This window comes from Neopsephotus bourkii, unplaced genomic scaffold (genome assembly GCF_033783945.1).
Source record: "Neopsephotus bourkii isolate Nb327-2 ecotype Australia unplaced genomic scaffold, CSIRO-AGI_Nbou_v1 NB_1655, whole genome shotgun sequence".
Classification (NCBI taxonomy): Eukaryota; Metazoa; Chordata; class Aves; order Psittaciformes; family Psittacidae; genus Neopsephotus; species Neopsephotus bourkii.
In genome coordinates this window covers 2521584-2542568 of record NW_026902129.1, presented here as the reverse complement: position 1 = coordinate 2542568, position 20985 = coordinate 2521584, and the positions used below count along the sequence as shown (strand labels likewise).

At 42.7% G+C, this 20985-nt stretch overlaps 1 protein-coding gene and 1 long non-coding RNA gene across 5 annotated transcripts in view; one reads left to right on the top strand and one right to left on the bottom strand.

The window, feature by feature from the left end:
* The window catches only part of LOC133223842 (uncharacterized), a 487088-nt gene that overhangs the window by 111805 nt on the left and 354298 nt on the right, over positions 1–20985 (bottom strand). The gene's annotated exons all lie outside the window — the stretch shown is intronic.
* GLI3 (GLI family zinc finger 3) overlaps positions 1–20985 on the top strand; it is a 206690-nt gene that overhangs the window by 125088 nt on the left and 60617 nt on the right. For all 4 annotated transcript variants that reach the window (XM_061374908.1, XM_061374905.1, XM_061374906.1 and 1 more), the window contains 2 exons: positions 11779–11984; positions 16891–17037. In XM_061374908.1, the coding sequence (XP_061230892.1) occupies positions 11779–11984; positions 16891–17037 (353 nt within the window). The remainder of the gene's footprint in view (positions 1–11778; positions 11985–16890; positions 17038–20985) is intronic.

Genomic DNA, 20985 nt, shown 5'->3' with positions numbered 1-20985 from the left:
ATGTGAAGCAAATCCAGCCATACCCCAACAGAAATGATTAATGCTGAACCTTCACATCACTGTTCCTGTCAGAATTGTAGTCCTTTAAAGTGAGAATTTTAGTCCCTTCACAAACAAATTTAGCAAGTACAATAGGAGAGACATTCAGTCACTGGATTTTGCCTTCTGTTACTGCCAACTTGCTTTAGTTTTTAACAGTTAAGATTTATTTTATCCTATGAATGTAGAGAAGCCTTCTCTCTTCCCCCAGATCTTGGTTTTGAGTATTGTGGACGTGACTTAGAGTAGGCACTGGAAAGGAAAGCTGAGGGGTTTGTCTTGCTTTGGTTTTGGATTTAGAAGAAGAGTGTTCCTTGGCATCACAGAACAGGTGTTGAGGAGAACATTCATTTGAGGCTGCTCTGCCGGGAGAAGGAATTCCTGCCTTAGTGGGAGGAAGGAGTTAAGGAAAGAAGAGAAGCTGAAATCAGCTGAAATAATAGTGAGCATAGTGTTTTCCAGTGAGAGCTAGGGAGAGCTTAGAAAAACCATCAGTGAATGAATGAAATGAGAAGGATACTTCAGCACTTAAAGTGCCAAAAGCTTCTTCCTCCAAAAATATAAACCCATTAAATTATGGGAGTAAAACCCCATTAATTGGAATTGCTGTTTTTGGGGAGAAGATAGTATTTGTGAAATTCATTTATCATTGAAGTTTGATTTTACTGTCACAAGTCATACCCATCACAAGAAATCTTCCCCTGAATACACGAGTATTATTGAGATTCAGGACCAGCCTCAAGCTTTTTCTTTCTGGTCAGGTAATGCCCTTGTGTGGAGGCAGTAATCTGGTCCTGCTGCTGCAGGAGTAGATCCCAATTAGCAATGCCCTTTTTTCCACTGGGTGCGTTGCTGCACATAGGCAGGAGCCCTTTGCATGCTGGCTGCATCCCCTTCTGTTCTGTGAATGGCAAGAGAGTGAACTCACAAGTTATTCCAGAAACCATTTAAACTCTCAGTGTTTTGTCCCATTTGGATGTTTTTCTTCTTCTCCCAGTCATACCTATATGTATGTGCACTTTCTCTGTCATCCATAACGACTTCAAGGTTATTTTTTAAAGACCTTCAGGCATTTTGGGAGTGTTTTTGAACCGGTGCACCATTCAGCAGTGAATTGCTTGTATAGAGGTCTTCTTTGATGGGCTTTTTGTCATGCGCACCCACTGAAGTTTTAGTGTACTCAAGCATTAGAAAAGCCACTATTTGAGCGTCTTTGTTTTCTTTGTTGAGCTGTTTATTTTGCTTTCTTCCCACACAGTTCCCTGGCCTGCCTCTGACAACTGCTTTTCTGCATGAATTACATTCCTCGGGGCCGCAAGTCTCCTAATTCTTCCAGTCGATTTGATTCCTGCCTGTGTGATTAGTCCTCTGCTCCAACACACAGTTGGTCTTTGCCAAGCAACTGCTTGCTAAGTGCCTTTAACATGAAGACCTAACTACATTTTTTAACCTCATTAGTGTGTAGGGCACTGCTTCATTCCAACTTAATAGCATGGCCACTATTGAATCATCACTTGCACTAAAACAGGTTACAAAAAGGTTACCTAAGTTGTCTGGGTTTCGTTTTGTATGACTGTGGTTTTGGTGGATAACAGTTTCTTTCAGCACATGTCCAGGTTTAGCGTGTATGTTGCTTTTTGGAAGGTGACCCATCGATTCTCCTCGGGTAGATTTGCAATGGCTGGGAAATCTTGCATTTTTCAGTTCAAAAAGAAACTCAGCACCTATTTAGAACTCGCAAATCCAAGTAATAAAACCACTGAGAAAATGTGGTTAGGGGGAGAAATTAAGAGGAAGAGGGCTTGGCAGAGCTGAGAACATTTTCCTGCCCGTTTCAGCTTTAGAATTACAAAGATCTCATCCTCACCTGTTTCAGTACAGACTTCTCACTGTAATGCTGGATTTACGGCACTGCCGCTGCAGTCTGCATTGGTTCACTGTGTCTCATGGGATCAGTTTTTAGCTGACTGTATAATCACTGAAATTTAGATCGGGGTTGCAGTTGTGCATAAACTCGAATGGAAAAGGCATTGCAGGACTTGCAAATGTTGTAAAGGCAGTGGAAAAACAGGAAAGTTTCCTAAGAAGACAGCATCACCAGGGAGCTGGGGGAAGAAAGGAGGCACTGGGTCACATGCCACTTGTGATGGTGCATTTGTGCAGTTGCATAGCACAGCCACTCAGAGGGTGAGACTTCATGATTAATGGTGTTTATTCTTGACAGAAGCCTCCTTTATTTATCTGCAATACAGTTTAGTGATTTTATCAGTCACCTGAATGAAAAATATTCAGTCATACCAATATTGCAGTGTAAATTGAGTAGAGTCACTTTTTATTATATCTTTCAGCCTTATCATCTGCACAGTAATTTTCTAGCAGGGGTTTGATATAGAAAGGCTGGATTTAGCTGTACTTGACACAAAGCCTCTTCAATTTCCCCTAAAAGTTCAGGCTACTCTTAGAAATGTGTATAAATATATATATATATATAAAACCCTCTTATCCAAGCAATTTCAGGATTTGAAAGAATAAAGATAAAATGCTGAAACCTGGATGTGAGAAATGTTCGTATGAAAACATCTAATAGCTCTGAAGCCACTGGTGAAATGCTCTTTAGTGTTCAAGCTTGTGGCTTAGTGCAGTTCTTTTTGCATGGCTACGTAGTCTGACTTTCTTCTAATCAATCATCATCCAACTCCAATCAGCATACAGGCAGAGCCTATCGCTCATCCTGGGTGTAATTTCAGAGTTGAAGACTATAATGGCCACATACAGCACATTAGTCACTGCGATAACAGCTAGTGGCACTCCTGAGGAAGGGGGAGGATGGGGGAGAAGGGGGATAAAATTCTTCTCATTCTCACAGTGCATTAGTGAAATAGGAGCAAATGTTAAACAAATGTTTATTCAATTAGCTGACTTAACAGCATTAAGTGTGAGAAAGCTGCTTGACACTCCTTTGACCCACTCTTTTGCGGGAGGAGAGGAAGGAGAAAGGGAAGGAAGAAAGAGGTGCATGAATGCCATCAGGATTTATATGTGCCCACATAGTCATACGGTGGTGCTGCTGTGGTTAAACACTTCAAGAGATGGCAGGCCCTGCCTGTAACCGAGAGGAGGCTAAAATTTGAATAGCAAATGAGACCACCTCTAGAGCATCAAAAGAGAATTGCTGAGCAGAGAAGTTTGCTCTAGGAATGCAGTTGGTAATTTTGCTGTCCAGTCTGTTATTAATAACAACAGATAATGAGTATGCTGTGGACCTTCTAGATTTTCCTGCTGCACTTCAAGCTGTAGAAGTTGGAAGATAAAATGGTATGTGATGCTCCATGGTGTAGTACCTCCTCTGATATGTAGCAGCACTTTTCCATGGCTTATTTGAGTAACATTTGCTTGTCCTGTGCATGTGTTTTATATTTGTGATGATGAATTTTGCACCAAACATGGCATTGATACATTATCCTCAATATATAAATGACCACAAGTCAGTACGCTTGAAATCAGCTGAAGATGGAGATAAAACTTACTGGCACAGAGACTGGGCTGTGCTGTACCAAAATAGGTACTTATCCTACTTACAGTTCATAGAAGTCAGCATAGCTGAGCAAAGAGAGGCAATGCCTTGGTAAGGCTCTAGGAGAGGTGATGGAAATCACAGTGAATCTTGTGAGCATTACTTTTATTTACTGTTTACATTGCTGTGATGTCCAGCAGCTCTGTGCAGGATCAGAGCTCTGCTGTTGTGCAAATGCAAGGAGCTCTGCCAGGAAGATCTCGTGGTCAGACCGCTTTGGCAAAGGAACTCTGGTGAGCTGGCCTTGGGAATTACCAGCCCCAGCTGTTTTCCTCACCCTGAAGATTATCCTTTTGTCTCTCAGCAGGGTCAGACCATGAGCTTTTGCCCCATTTGCAGGCTGGAAACTTGGCTGTGGCTTATTGAAGCTGGGTATTGAAGTGGTTAGAGGCAGTGATGTGCTGCCTATGCTGTTCGAGGTGGGCAGAAGCTGAGTAGCTGGGGGCACTGAAAGCTTACAGAGCTGCTGCAGAATGCTGGATTACTTCTGCTAGAAGCCTAAAAAGCAAGTGGTGTTTGGAGGGAGTAGTTATGGTCAGTTACGTTTTTGTATGTTTGCATCTTTTGTTTGTACAAACAAAGAAATTGCCAAGTATCATCACAGAATGGTTTGCCTTGGAAGAAACCTTAAAGCTCATCGTTCCAATCCCTGCCACAAGCAGGGACGCTTTCAACTAGAGCAGGTTGCTCCAAGCCCTGTCCAACCTGGCCTTGAACACTGCCAGGGATGGGACAGCCACAGCTTCTCTGGGCACCCTGTGCCAGCGCCTCAGCACCCTCACAGGGAAGGATTTATTTCTTGTTTCCAACCTAAATCTCCCCTCTGTCAGTTTAAAGCCATCCCCTCTTTTCCTGTCACTGCATGCCCTTGTAAAAAGTCCCTCTTTTACTAACTTATTAATCTACATAATCCTGCTGTAGTCACCAGTTTCTTGCAGCAATCCTGAGAAGGATTTGGATGAAGGAGAGGCAAGCTGAGGTGCTCTGTGTGCAAAGGCCAAGTGGACAGTGTTTCAAAAGAGCATCAGGAGGCTGTGACAGCAGTTGGTGGCAGGAGGGAACGAATCACAGAATCATAGAATTGTTTGGGTTGGAAAGGACCTTCAAAGGTCATCTAGTCCATCCTCTTGCCATGAGCAGGGTCATCTTCAGCTACATCAGGTTGCTCAGAACCACATCCAGCCTGGCCTTGAACGTCACCAGGGATCTTAGCTGTATTATTCCTATTTTTAGAGGAAAAGGAGAGGCAGATTGTCATGGGGAGATTACCATTGTGTGAGGAGAACAGGAAACCTGGGCTTGAATTGGAGAAAAACTGGGAGATAGCACATGGTTTATTTGCATTTTGCATAAAGAAGGAAAAGTAAATCAGTCAAAACTCTATCTGTACATATTTAAGGAACATGCATCAGGATTTGTGTAATTAAATGAATACACCTTGACTCAGTGGCATCTGATGCAGCAGTAGCTCACTGTAGTTAATACAGGTATTCCTGGGGGCTGAAAGTCACTGCTGTTACAAGTGACCTTATGTAAACGAATGTTAAATAATGGAATGAGTATTTGTTGCTTTTTAAAGCATAATCCCTTCTTGAGGAAATCCACAAGCTGATGGTTGGGTTATTTTTGAAGCGTTATATGTAGCACAGGGTGTATGTGAAAAAGCTGGATCTGAGTTCAGGCAGTCCATCAGCTGAAAAATAGGAATACAGTCACTGACTAAAGATTTAGTGCCTTGATTAATGTAGCCAATTTTTAACTGTAACTACATGATGTTAACACTTCCCGAAGAAGGAAAGGGGAACCAGAAGAATACTCTTTTGCTGCGGGTCATTGGCTAATTGTCGTGCGTGATTTCCAGTGCTATGAACATTTCTTGTGTAGTCATTTGTGTCTTATTTCTTTTTTTTCTGCAATGATACCTTGCACCTTGGATGGAGGAGCATTTTGTTCTAACCCAAAGAGAGGTTATTTGTATATTTTACAAATTTACATTGCAGAACTGCACACATTTCGTAAGGCATTTTTGTGCCTCGATGAGAAAACACTAATACAGCATCTCTTCGTCTGACCTTTCCATTGCAGATACTGAACATGTTCTGAGTGCTTTAGCACAGTTTTACAGATGAGGAAACAGCAGATGAGGAAGTTGGCAAACTTGTCCAAGGTGGCACAGCAGATAAGTGTTGGAAACCAATCCAGAGCTTGTGTACCTTAAACCCTGATCTGGCTCCTCTTACATGTAAACCATAAAGGCATTGACCCGTTCATGATTTATTTGTACATATGTCTACTGAATGGAACGTTGCTACCAAATCTGGTTCTGTGACTGACTTCCTCATGCTGACTGCAGTTCCAGTGTGAATTTTGGAGGGGAAGTAAACAAGATGCTGACTAGGTGTTGGAATATGGAAAGGAGTATTGGAAGTCAAGGTTCTTTGTCATATTAGAAAAATTAGTAAAGGATGTTCTCATTTTCCTTCTATTTTGTTTGCACCACTAAGAAAATGCATTTGACAGTGCTTACCTTTTTGTACACTTGAGCTCTTTTACAGGAATTGTGCTCTGACATTTCCATGTATTCAGTTAGCTAATTCTTTCAGTTTTCAAAATCATTTGCTTAGTTTCCTAAGTCCACGAATGCAGTACAGCAGCTTTGAGGCAGTGAGTGATTGCAGGGGAATGGACTGCTGATTTTAAGATGCCATTTCTGGGGAAAAAAAAATCAGTGTTAAAAGATTATATTGTTGATTTTCCATACTATATATTTATGAGTTTGAATGTTTACGAATTTAATTACAAATGCAAAGAGAAAAGGGAAAATGGAATTGCATTCTGAAAAGACTCAGCACTGGCCTCACTCTCCTTAAACTGAAGTCAATGGATGCTTTGCTGCTGGCTCTTAGGGAGAGCAGAATTGCGTCAGCACTCTGGGCCCACGAAGATCATGTCCGTGATCACTTAAGGATTTTCTCAGTTAAATCAGTGGACAGTTTCCCATTGATTGTGGTTTATATAGGGTTGAACCCTATAATAGCAAGTAAAGGTTTTGAGAAGCAGGATGATTATTTGACTCTCGAATTTTTTCATCTCAATTAGGTGCATAGTTAGCCGTCTGAGCCTGATTTATTGATCACCTACAACAACGTATGTGCTTGTAACAGTGAGAAGTAACTTGATCACTGGGGCTAATCACAGCTATTGGAATTGTTCTCACTTGCATTTTCAGGATCAAGCCTTAGAGTTCAGCTTTCCTGATATGAAAACCTTTTACTAGCCAGTTGTTGACTGCTGACTGAAGGGTTGGTGTGTACAAGCAACTATGGCATTAAACAAACAATACACATTTAACATGGGAGTTGCTACCAAAGGAACATGTGCTTTAAAATAGGACTTACTACACAACAAGGAAATCCTTATTGTTTGTTCATCTTCCAGGATCTCCTAGAAGTAAAAGTGTTAAATGTTTTTGGGGCAGCCATCAGGAGGTTATTGCACCAAGGAGAATAGAAAAGGATCATAAGAAGCAGTTTAATGAGTTTCACATTTTCCAATTGTCTAGGCAGGGTTGAATTGAGCAGGTATCAGAGAAACACTGTGGATATCATTGGTATGAGAGTTATGCCATCAATGCTTGCTCTAGCATTGAATAACGTCCTGTTAAATGATTAAATATCGAGGTTTGAACTTTGACACTTTCACAATATAACAAGATGGATGAAAAGGCAATAATAAATTAGGTTATGTTACAATATTTCATCCCACTTCGTTGACAAGCTTTGTTCTGTGAGATAGATTATTGTTCCATCTGTAACCTCAGCTCAGTGTCATATTTACAATGTTATAGTTAAGGATCACTTGCTGTTTTCAATATAAATGTATTTTTCAACAGATTCATAAAAGAGCCATTTAAAAATTTATCAGAACAAAACTTGGCATTCAAATTTCCAGTCCTGGAGTTACAGTTTCCTTTAAAATCAGGGAATGATTAAACAGCTATGATTTTTTTAAGGTAGGTTGTGCTTTAAAGAGGTTCTTGCCCAAGCACATCTTAAAGCTATTTGGAAACTACTGATGGCAAATCACTTGAGCACCAGACCAACCTCAGGATTCTCATCCAGGTTTTCCTGTGTCACAGACCTTTGTGGCTGTCCTTGCGTGGCTTTAGGTCGTTGCTGTTGAAGAGCACTGTCTAACAAAGGGGGGATTACAGTACACCCCAGGGCCCACTGCACTTTTCACAGTGGCAAGAGATGCAGCAACAGGAATAATGAGCACTGCATTGATATTCCCTTACTCAGTTACAAGTGTAAATCCATATAAAGTGGTTTCATGGTACTTTAGTCGTCTGAATGTTAGACCTGTGTGACTTAGTTGGGAAGGGGGTGAAAAAGGGAGTATGGGAAATTGGAGTTCCTTGTTCTTATGAAATTTCTGAACAGTTCATTAGCTTGGAAAATAAAACCCCATTGATATTTCTGTCAGTCTTCATTTCTTTAGAGGCTCGAATTCACCAAATAGTTTAGTTTTTTGAATGTATAGAATTCAAGGAAGTTGTATATTCCCAACTGTGGTTTCCTTCTGTCTCGTGCCACAGGAGCGGTTCAGGAACATAGGTGGAAGAAAAGGTGCAAGTTAGAAGGGAAAAATGACCCATCGTAGCGAATACTCTGTTCCTTCATTGACCTAATGTCCAGAGCTGTTCTGGTACCGCTCACACCTCAATCTGCCACACCAGGGACCTGGACAGAGACTGGAAATTGTGCTCCTGAAGGCTGACAGTATGGCACTAAGAAGAGAGGGTGGCTGAAGGGCCATGTAGTCAGCTAGCTCTCTGTCTGCTTACCTACCTAAGGACTTTTACCTCTAGTCATAGAAGGGGATAGGATTTCCACTTGAATTTAGAGCATCTGATCTTTGTCATTGTAAAACTGGCTAATGCCTAGATATGAAAAACGACCTGAAGTACGTGGTGTGAGCGCCCCTATCCATATTCTCTCTGCTGATTTAAAATACATACGATCCTTTCAAGATTTGCAGGTCTTTGGGACTATACACAGAGGTCCTGATTCAGAAAAGAGCATGCATCCGCTTTGCCCCTCTCTCTGAAGGAAGCTTTAGTGCTCCGAGTTCATCATTGAACAGGAAAACCCCTGCCTTCTCATGGTTTACAGATAAGGCATAAAGTCTCAAGCAGCATCACTGAAAATGTCCCTCTTCTTGTGCTGAAGCCTCATTGCATCCCACAAAGCAGCCTCAGACCCAAGGCAGAACACTGTTTGTTAAGGTTAGGGACAAAGTACATGTGAAATAAAAATGATGGGGGTGAGTTGCTACTCGCATCTGGAGAGTCGAGTTGGTTGTCGCTGAATGAGAGTCTGCAGGGCTGCTCCTGGGCTCTGCTGTTTGTTGTTTATGGGACAAAAGTCATTCTTTGTTGGTACACAAAGAGGTTGCAAAGCAACAGCTAGTAGTAACTGTGTTTGGGTGCACCCTTTCTAAAAGTCATGGTTTAGCTTGCGAGAGGGAGTTAATGCTTTTGGAAGATGTTCATAGTGAAGTTTAATCGTGGAGGGAAGTGAAGGGAGGAATATGTGATGTTTATTGAAGTAAATCAGGAGGGCTTACACAGTGGGACTGAGAGCAGATGGAGGCAGGAGGGAAAACTGGACTGTTGGAAAGAAGGGTCCGGAAACAGAGAAGTGAGAAAAGTACAGACTGGAGTTGAGGGGAGAAGTAAGCAGCATGTTAAAATCAGATGTTGGAGAGAGATTGGTAAACACTAGAGTCCAGAGCTGGGAATTTTATGTGGAATCTGATGACTCCTTATTTCTGCCTCTGAATGCAGCCTGATGCCTGATGCTGACTGATGTTACCCAGCTTGGCATCTTTCCTCTAGCATCCTTGTAAAACTGAGGAGCTCAGAGGAGCAGGGAGAGGAAGAGGCCGGGCTGAGGAGAAGCTGTTGAGTCCTAGTGTCCTTGAGTGTCTCCCATTGGATCTGGAGGGAGAAGCTGACAGCCTGGCTCTTAACCTTGCTCCTGTGGCAGCGCTTGGCTGTTGTCCAGCTGGGAGAGTGAATCACTGAGGCTGATACAGACTTTGAGCCATCTTGCAAAAGCTTTTAAATGGTTTTCTGTTCTAGATGCATGGGATAAGGCCAGGGCTCCTGCCTGCCTGCCTGCATGCTCCTCGGGTGCTCTTTGGGTTCCTAACTCCGACATGGGATCACATTAGAAAAAATGACTTGTAAAATGACATCCAAACTTAGTTTGTTACCCAGGTGTTCAATTTGCTGTACTGCCATGTTTTCCTCGCTGCCAGGATGGGAAATTCACTCTGTAACGTGATATCCAGCTGTGGTATATTGCTTCTTACATCACCATGAGTTTTAAGCCTTCTGCCTTCCACACTCAGCCTGACGGGGAACCATGGAACAGCTTTGTGGCTGGTGGGGTTTAACAGTACCAAGAAGTGTAGAGCTGTGTTTCCACTGTAAAACAAACGTGCTTCTCAGCTATGCAGAGAAAAAGTGCTCTGAGGAAAGGAGATGCCCGTTTTGCACAGTGCTGGAAAATAGCTTCTGGTTTCAGGTTCTCTGCATTTTAAACACAGTGAAAGGTGTACCAGTGGGTGTCTGGTCTTCCTGTGGATCACTTGCTTTGGTGCCAAAGGAGTGATTGCACTGACAGTACCTGCTTCTAGCACACAGCGAATGCAGCACTCTATCTTTGGAGCTAGGAATTAATGTCATACAGGAAGGCTAAACAGGCTTACCTTGAAGAAAGCTGTAGGAGGGCAAGAAACACACAAAAGCCAAATAGAGAAGGGAAAAGAGGGAGAAAATCCCAACAGGAAAAATCGTTATTCCCCAGATTTTATGAGCCATCATGGATTTTGTGACAGTGAAGCCAGTGTCACTTTAGGAATTTGTATCTTTGATCTTTGTCCCACTCATATGCTACCATTTCCAAGCTGATGGCAGGGCAGGATCTGCTCCTATGTAAGATTAAGTCCTGTTGGCCTGTTAGGTGATGACAGCTATCTCTATAGATCATAGTATATGTATGTTAAAGAAAAAAAAAGCATTTCTTGTTTCATTATTCTTTGTAAGCTAGGAGCATCAAAGGAACAGGATGCCCTCCCTGCTCTCACAGCTGCTGCCTGTGTCTGTGCTGTATATATGATACATTAATTGGAAAAACAAGGACAAACAGACATTTAGTTCAGGTCAGCCAGTTGGACTACACAAATGCATGACAGGCTTAGTCATTGCATTTTGCGAAAGATGATGAAATTTGGACTTTTTCTAGTGCCTTTGGAGGCAGGATGCTGTAAAAGTAAGGTCTCCACACAGAGCCTGGACACTGTCCTATTGACAGGGTGGGATGATGGGAAGAGTTACAGCAGGTTATCTTTTGTCAGGTGGGAACTCAGCTTTCAGCCTTGGTTCATCACAGCTCCACACACGTAGCCGGAGTAGCCACCACAGCTCTCCCTTCTCAAGAATGGTGGTGTCTTGTTAAAGGCATCAGTCTCTGGTGCCATGCTAAACCCAAACATATGCAGCAGTCTTTCTTCCTTTGCCGCCATGTTTTCTGCATGTTTCGTGGGAAGGGGCATCCCATGCTGCAGAGGACCCGGCTGTCTTAATAGCTTACAAAATTTGGGTCTTCTGAAATTGCTTGTATATAAATGTGCAATCTTCACTTTCAGGAGAAGTAAGCAGGGAAGTGAAGGGAGTGGGTGCAGTGTAGCTCTCAAAACTTACTCTGATAGCTCTGTGGTTTTGAAGGTGTAAATGGTTCAGCATCTCAGTGTGTTTTCCGTGTTGCAGTAAGAATTAGTATGTGGTATACCGAATGCGTATTTCACACTAATTAAAGTGAGTTTCTGCTGGACTCCATGGGGAAAGAGTTTTGATGGATGTAAAGATTAAACCAAGTGTAAACTCAAAATTCATTGGAGAAATGTTGCTAATATGGGTGGAGAGAAGAATTCATTTCCTATCCCTTTTCTTTCTAGGCAGTTGACTCTAGTGGAAGTTACTCCATATGCAGCCCAATTCTTGTTCTTCGAGAAATGAATGTGTTACCTTTGCAGTGTTTTTCTGTATTATATTAATATTGTGACTGTCTTTTGTTTGTCTTTCTTTTTTCTTCCAGGCCTTCTGCTTTATCAAGTAGCCCAACATACTCAGAGCTTCCATTCCTTAGAATTTCCCCACACCGAAATCCTGCTGCAACATCAGAGTCTCCCTTCAGCACCCCTCACCCTTACATTAACCCCTACATGGACTACATCAGGTCCCTGCACAGCAGCCCATCCCTCTCCATGATCTCAGCGGCCCGTGGGCTCAGCCCAACAGACGGTGGGTTAAGACAGGCTTCCTGTTTTCTGTCATTGTAGCAACTTAAGTTATATTAATCTTGTCAACATTTTTTCCCCCCCTGTTCAAAGCAGCTTCATCAGGTTTGTCAGACATATTCATTATGTCATAAATGTTTCAATACTTCATCAGCCGATCATGGCTCATTTGTACATCTCACAAATGTTGAAAGTTCAGGGAGAAGGAAAAGACAAAAAAGCCCTGCCTCATTCAAAATTTAAGCTGGGAGGGTGGTGTATCTCTTGTGATATCTTTTGTTTGTGGGGCTGACCCAGGTTGTGATTCTGTTCTCCAAAGAAATCTGATGCATCAGCACTGATTTGAGCCACATTCCTCATAAGTGTTCCATCAGCACATAGCTGTAGAATTCTTGAGGTGCAAAAGGCTTATTAATTAAAGTAGCATTTTTCTATCATGTAAAGCATGCACTGATTTGTTATACTTAGTTAACAGTTCTGTTAGAATTATGTAGAATTATTTCAGCCAACAATATGGCCAAATGAAATGATGCTGATGTAGAAGAATTGATGATCAGGACTGGCCCCTTCACTTTAAACAGTGAACAGTAGACTTGAAATATCAGTGCTTTATGTCTTGGTGTGACCATGGCTATTTCCAGGTTATCTGGGCTGAAGTGAACGGCTGTGATCACTTCTGTCATTACTCTGGCACACTTCTTACTCATTTACATGGGAATTTTGCTGAAGCGAGCAATGAAGAGTTTCAGAAAGGCTCAATCTATTAGCAGTAGGTTTTTCAGTACTAGAGCAAACAGTCTGACATTTCAAAAGTGTAGCATTTGCTGAGAAGAGCAAAAATACAACATACTTGGAAACAAATATGTAGTGAAGATAATGAAACTATTATTTTAACTGTGGGAAAGATCTTCCCAACATATGCAGAAACTTACCAAACAGAGTTAAACCGCCTTTAGCTGAATTTGAAAAATGAGCCATGCACCCTATCCAAATGGATAACTAATTAATCCTCACTTGTAAGAACATATACCTTTGCAGTTAATCCATTAGTTATGGGCACATATTCTTATGAGAATAAATTTTAATGACCTATTGTCAATCAAGGTATATGGCATGCACATAGGGCTTTTCCTAGCAGCACTTGGGATGCTGGATGAATCCATGCTAATTCTACCCTTTTTATTTTAGCCCAAGCTATTAAAAATATATATACTTGTATTTTGAAGAAACAACTTGAATCTCAGAAATGCATGGTTTGACTTGTGGAGCTTTGGGGCTTTTGATATAGGATAAACATGATAGGGCCATATGTAATGGAATAAATTGGGAAGATTTTTGTGATGTACGTTTGAGCTTTTCACAGAAGCTGATATGAAGAACACTATCTTTCCTTTAATAATCTTCACATCACATTGCTGCAGAATTTCGTTGATGCTTAAGGTATGCTCCAGCCGCACATACAAAGAAAGGAGGGAAAGAAAACACCTACCACACAACCATATGACATTAACCTGTGTACATTCTTGGTCTCACGTACACAACACTGGATTCACTTGCAGCTATGTAGTGCTCTGAGATACGCTGGGGAATCTGACCCAGCACCCAAGTCACACTCCAGAAGGGCAGCTGCCTTCTAGAGGTGCTTTGCCCTATTCCTCAGGCCAGTTGTAATCTCTCTGGAAATCTAAGATATCTCAGGATAGAATTTGGTTCCAGATTCTGACACCTAAATTTAGGTCTCTATAGAAGTCTGTCTGTGATCCTGGTGTGCTGTTTTGCCATTATAGTCCAGTGAGTTCTAGGCAGTGCACATGTTACACCTGGATCTGGAGTTCCATCGTAACTACGATAGTAATGTTTGGTGTTGGTTTAGGTCTGTGAAATACCTTGCCTCAACTCCTGCTGCCACCTTGGAAAAGGAGTTCTCTCCTCTAAGGCCTGCCTCCTACTTGCCAGCCTCATGTAGGTGTTTTGTGTACCCATGGGCTTTCAGATGACACAAAACACTGGGGTGTGGACAACACAGTTGAGTATGCTCTGTCTTAATGCTCTTCCCTTGAGCTTTGATTGCTCAAAAACTGTATGCACAGTCCTAGCCTTTCATAACTGCAGGTTAAGCTTATTAGCTTAAGCTTCTTTGTGTTTTAAACAAATACATGTTACATCACGTTTCCTCCAGGCTCACAGCTCCCCTTTGATCACTTACCACAGCCCAGGTGTTGTGCAGCACCTCGTGAAAATACAATAACTTGACTGAGGCATCAGAGATGTTTTAGTAAAATGACATGCTCATTGAAAAGTTGATGAATTTGTTCTCTGGAATCCGTTGTATGATCCGTCAGTGTGCACTTAAATGCTTTTATCAGGTGTAGGTTCCTGGGATCAGATAATCCAAGATAGGGCTTGGGCACTATTAGAATGCAAATAAACCTCCCCTGTGATTTAAAGGGGTGCAGGCACATAATGTACTAATAACGTAATGGACATAGATGGCTTAAGTCGTCTAGCATTTAAACTGTGAAGGCTTGGAAGTTGTTATTGTTCCTCTGAAATCCATAGCAAGATTTCTCTTGCTACCCTAACTGCTTTAGGCCAGTCAGATAATTAGGTCAGTGTACTATTGGGCTTAGTCTGTCAGCTCACAGATCTGGAGATGGCCAGGAGCCAAAACAATCTGGAACATAACGAAGAGCAGTTTCATGTTCACTACAAGTCTTGCCAGCTGTAATTAATGACTGCCTCAGCAGCACTAATGGTAGAGTCTCTTCTGTCTCGTCACTTCACCTTACCCAGCAGAGTCGGGGCAGAAGATTCATCCGAGTAACGCAGTGGGATGGGACAGGGGTAAGGATTGCGTTGTTGGTACCTGTGGAGCAGAGTGCTCCAAAGCAAGCTCAGCAGCGCCCGCAGTGCAGAAGCAAATGCCTCCCCTTTGTAAAGAAGAGCAGGGGCAAAGCTGAAGCTACCCAGGAAGAAAGGAGAAAAATTCAGGGCTGTGGGCCTTCCCATTTACCCTTCATTTACCCTTCATGCAATACATCATTCAGTAGGCTAATTTCTTATGTTTGAAGAAGGTAGTAAGGAATGATCTTTAAAGAGGACCAGAGCATTTCTCAGCATATGGAACATTTAGTAATGCAATTATGTGTTCGCTGTGTTTTCTGCAGCAGTTCATTTTAAAGTTTGCAGCCAATGTTATTGTTAGTTAACCCAGACACTGAGGTCAGAAAGCTCAGGAAGCATTTTCAGTGTGTCTGGAAAGATAGGATGGTTACCTAGTACAGTAAAACTTTTAACATCAGTGACTCAGTGTGAGTTACTCCTCTCTTAAAATTGGGTCTGAATATTTTTCTTGCCCTATCACAGAAAGTGGTGGTGGCTGTAGTAGATTATATTTAATTGAGAGATCCATTCGTAATGTGGAAAAAATGCCAACAGCCTTTAATTCATCTCAGCTCGTTTTTTATGCCATTCCCATTCCTTTTTGATGTGCTTTTATTTTTCTGAACCTTTCCTGAAATTGGTTGTAGTTAACCTTGTAACATCAAAAGCACATTCTGCCATTTTCTTAGGTAAAAATAAAGGCAGATTATTATGCACTTAAGAAATCTGTTGCTGAATAAACTTTCCTTCAGACTCCAGTGCCATGTTTACCTTGTTTGCATGTCAGTGTTGATTCCTTGCTTCTCATGTTTGCATTTAGGCTTCGATTCACCTTAACATGAGTTACCCTTTTTAATAATACTGTGTAGTGACGATATTCAGGTTAAATTGGTAGCTCAGAGAAATTCAGCTTAAAATTTTGTTTCCATTCAAGAATCAGTTCCTGGGATCAAAGAGAAATCTCATTAAATAACATAAAAGAATACAGAAATAATCTGTTGGGGTGTAGTCCATTAACCTAAGGCACTTGAACTGGTTTAGGCAAACTTACCAACTTCTGGTGAGCAAAGCGTAAGGAAATCTGAGCTGTTTTGCAAGTGGGACAAGCAGAGAACAGAGGGGAGGGCTGCTCACCTCATGAAATTACCCTTTATTTACTGTAGCATCTGAAACCTGCCGAGATGGGGTGATACTAAAATTTTGTGGATTTCTGTGTTTGTGCAGAATTGTCCATTAGTTGTTGCACGCTTGGAAACTGCAGGGGAACAGAATGCTCACGTGTTATTCTTAAAGGAGAGAAAGGCTAATATAAGTCATTATCAGAGGACTGCATTGCTCATCATCTCACAGGATTTAGAGCCTATCTAGTCATGTTTGCAGACTGTTTGACTCTGCAAACATGCTTTTGTCAGGTACACTTCATATATGAACTTTGAAGGATGGGATGCCCACATTCATTGACTTCAGTCTGTCCTCCCCAAAAAATGCTCCTACCTTATTCATGGACAAGTAGTATTTGTCCTGAAAACATGCTTTGTCCTTGTTTTCTCCTCAACTTGTACACAAAATGCTGCTGTGAGCGAAAAATGTTCTGGTCCTCTAAGCAGAGACTCCAGAAACTTCAATGCTTATGGAAGTTCAACCCTGTTATTACCTTAGAGACAGAGTCCTTTGGGCCAGGGATGAGGTAAATGGGAATAAAACTCTAGGAAGGTTTTCCTGCCTTTTTATGTCACTACATAAATCATGCTGGTTTCCATTGCTGTCAGCCTGTCACTTTTTAAGTCACTTAATAATAAATATAAAAACATGAGATCACCAAGCTCATTAATATTTTATGCCTTGCTGTTTCTTGAATGGTGTCTTTGCAGTCTCAGTGGCTGAAATATATTGACCGGTGGTGGCATACTGCAGATGTTGCATTACATTAAAAATAAACAAGCTGTTTTAATAGCCAGCAGTGTGATAAAACTTTCCTTCTTGTTTATCTTACGTCATTAACAGCGCTTTTTATGTTGTGTTTTTAGCTCCACACGCTGGCGTCAGCCCAGCTGAATATTACCATCAGATGGCTCTGTTGGCAGGCCAGCGCAGCCCATACGCAGACATCATTCCTTCAGCTGCCACTGCAGGAGCCGGTGCTCTTCATATGGAATATCTTCACGCCATGGATAGTAAGTGATGTTTTCTAGACAGTCCTACAAAGGGAACCACGTGGGTTGCCCTTGGCCTGACCCAAAAGGCCTCCATGCAGATAGAGAAGTGGGAGTCAGAGTAAGCCTTCTCATGAGGATGGAGGGCCAAAGCATCGATTGCCAAGGATACAAGGGTTATGTCAAGTCTGAAAGTAAACTTTGAAAACAGGGAGAGGAACTGGACTGCTCCAGAAAACAGGTTATAAATTTTACTTCCAGCAGGGCTGGAGTGCTTTTGAAAATGTCCTTTTCTGTTCACAATCAGTAACTCACTTTCGTCGTTAGGGTGAGTATTTCCCTGATGAGCTCTCTGTTAATAGAAGGTTTACATCTGTGTTTCCATTAGGAGAGCATGCTCCCCTCCTTCTTACATAGCAGTAGCTGTGCTTGCAAGTTGTGTATCATAGACTGATAGACTTTGAGAACACTTCCAAAGTGAAGCAGTTTGCTGAATTCTCAAGGGTTCTGACTTAGTTTTCCCTAATATTAAGTGCCTTCTTTACCTACATGAAAACCTTTCAGACCTCTAATCTGTCCCACTTTCTCTGGAAAAGGAGGAAAAGAGAGCACTCCATTCCAAATGCTCAGTACTGCTCCTTTTGATCAGCCAGAAGGGATTATGCAGAGCACTCCCCTCTAGTTGTAAGATGCTTACATGCTTTTGGGTATGTACTCCATTCCTTCCAACAAGGGTGTCCTGGGTTCAGCTGTAACAGTTCCTTTTCTCTGTGGCCAGTGCTTCTGAGAAAGCTTTTTCCAAATCCGTTAACTGTTTTGGCATCAATTTCTTGAGCCTTAACTGACTGCAAAAAACAAAGCTTTTTGTTCTCCTCTCTGAGGTTATGGTTTTCCAGGGGATACTTTGCAGTCCATGGGTGCTGTTCCACCTGTTCTCTGAGCATCTGCAATTCAGCCTTTCAGTTGATGCCAGTGAGTTGCCTTCCACTGATGTGGTGAAGCATAAATGATAACCTCCAGTGTTATTCTCTGTGGCCAGAGCTTCTGAGAAGGGTGGTGATGCATGCCCGTGGTCCCAGCTGCTCTGGAGGCTGAGCCCACCGGATCGCTTTAGCCTGCTCTAAGGCCGGCATCAATACTGTGAGCCCCAGAAAGCCATATTAATGTGGAGGTTCAAGGTTTAAGGAGGTGTGAACCGGCCCAGGTCAGAGACTGAGCCGGTCAAAGCTCCCATGCTAATCAGTAGTGGGATCATGCCTGTGAATAGCCGCTGCAACATAGCCTGGGCAACACAGAAGGGGCAAGGATTCCTTTTGGGGGGGTGATACAGTAGAAGAAGTTTTTGAGAAAGGGAAGAAAATAATCCAAATCCTTCTGAAGGCTGGTTTTGCCATAAAACAGTAAGGTGAAGGGACCTGCACAGGAGATTCAATTTTTGGGAATAAAATGGCAGGTCCCCACAGATGTGATCAACAAGGTAACAGCAATGTCTCCACCAACTAATAAGAAAGAAACACAAGCTTTCTTAGGTGTTGTGGGGTTCTGGAGAATGCACATCCCAAATTACAGTTCGATTGTAAGCCCTCTCTAACATGTGACCCAGAAGAAGAATGATTTTAAATGGGGTCCTGAGCAACAACAAGCCTTTGAGCAAATTAAATGTGAGATAGTTCATGCAGGAGCCCTTGGACCAGTCCAGACTGGGCCAGATGTAAAAAATGTACCGTACACCGCAGCTGGGGAGAATGGCCCTACCTGGAGCCTCTGGCAGAAAGCTCCAGGAGAGACCCGAGGTCGACCCGTCGGCTTTTGGAGTCGAGGATCCAGAAGATCTGAGGCAAGCTATACCCCAACTGAGAAAGCGATACTGGCCGCCTATGGAGGGGTTTGAGCTGCTTCAGAAGTGATTGGCACTGAAGCACAGCTCCTCCTGGCACACTGGTTGCCCGTGCTACGCTGGATGTTCAAAGGCAGGGTCTCCTCTACACATCATACAACCGATACTACATGGAGTAAGTGGGCTGCACTAATTACACAAAGAGCTCAAATAGGAAATCCCAGTCATCCAGGCATTCTAGAAATCATCATGGACTGGCCAGAGGGCAAAGATTTCGGAATGTCACCAGAGGAGGAGGTGATGCGTGCTGAAGAGGCCCCACCATATAATCAGCTGTCAGAAAGTGAAAAGCAGTATGCCTTGTTTACTGATGGGTCCTGCCGTACTGTGGGAAAACATCGGAGATGGAAGGCAGCTGTATGGAATCCTCGACGACAAGTTGCAGAAACTGCTGAAGGAGAGGGTGAATCGAGTCAGTTTGCCGAGGTGAAGCCATCCAGCTGGCCTTGGGCATTGCTGAATGAGAAAAGTGGCCAGTACTTTATCTCTACACTGACTCGTGGATGGTGGCGAATGCCCTGTGGGAGTGTTTGCAACAGTGGAAGCAGAGCAACTGGCAATGCAGAGGTAAAGCTCCTGTGGTGCACATAAAGAAATGGCTGGTGAAGGCAGTCTGGGGTATTCCTGCTTCAGGTAAAGGCAAACCCAGTCATGGGTTTGCTTTTGCTCAGGGACCTGGATACCCTTCGTGGGTAATGCGGGAAGATGGGGAAGTCTGATGTGTACCTCAAGGGGATTTAATCTGGGGGGGAAAGCAGCCAATTAGCTCAATTATATGCTGTTGCCTCCTGTGTAACACTTCTGTAGCCCATTAGCTAGATGCCCCTCTCCACCACTCTGGGGTTTGAAAAGAAGACATATACTGTCATGATCATCATCAGAGAATAAAGACATGGGAAAGCCAGCAGAACTTTCCTCAGGACACCATCGACTGACCCTGACTTCCCTTCGATCATCACCCCAACAAAGCATGAACTTCGATGAAACCAGATGAGTTCAGCAGTGACCAGATGAGTCCGGGAGGAAGCAGAGACAGGATACCTGACCCAAACCAGCCAAAGGGGTATTCCATACCACAGCACATCGTACGCAGTATATAAACTGGGGGGAGTTACCTGGAAGGCCCAGATAGCTGATCAGGTTGGGCTGGGTATCGGTCAGCAGGTGGTGAGCAATTGTATTGTGCATCACTTGTGTTTATTGGTTTCTTTCCCTTTTCCCCTTTTAGTTTTATATTTTCTCCCCTTGTCATTCCCATTATTATTATTCTGGGTGGTAATTCTTATCTCAGCCCGTGGGATTTACATCCTTTCAATTCTCCTCCCCATCCCTGTGGGAGTGGGGTGGGAATGAGGGAGCTGTGCTTAAACCATAACAAAAGGGAATAAAAAATGGTGGTGAGAAATGGTGGTGACTGTTGACTCTTGCTTGGTAGTACAGTGCAATACAATAGCATTAGACCACCTTGTTGTCCCACAGCTTTTTAAAACCTTTGTTAGCATGTTAGTTTCTTCTTCCCTTGCTGTTGGCTGCATGCCACAGCGGCTGATCTCAAGGAGTGTAGGAGCTGGGAAGTTCACCTCTGGAATACATGCAAATATAGATAGCTACCCCTGCAGAACACGTGCCTGGGAGTGGTAAGTAGTTGACTGACCAACAAGTTTTATGAGAATCAGGCAAGACAGATAGTTGTGGAACTGGACAGAGAAACTAGTTTTATTCTGTTACCTTGATAGGGAAGGATTTTCTAATTCAGTTTCTGTTTTCAGTCTCACTGCACTAGTAGCGTGCACAGTGATTTTACAGTAACGTGACATACCTTGAACCCACTTCAGAAACATGATAAACCCACACAAGTAGTCTGGACTTAAACCAGAAATTAATGTGCAGGTTTCAATGTTTTAAAGCTTAGGAATATGATACTTCCTGATGTGGATTTTGAGAGGAATAGGGAGAGATGAGGTACGCTGCTAATTCATTTGGTGCATGTTAATAAGATCTTGGAGACGTTGCACATGGTTTGGGTAGTGTTCCAGTTGCAAGAACAAATCCGTATCTTGTATGAACGGACA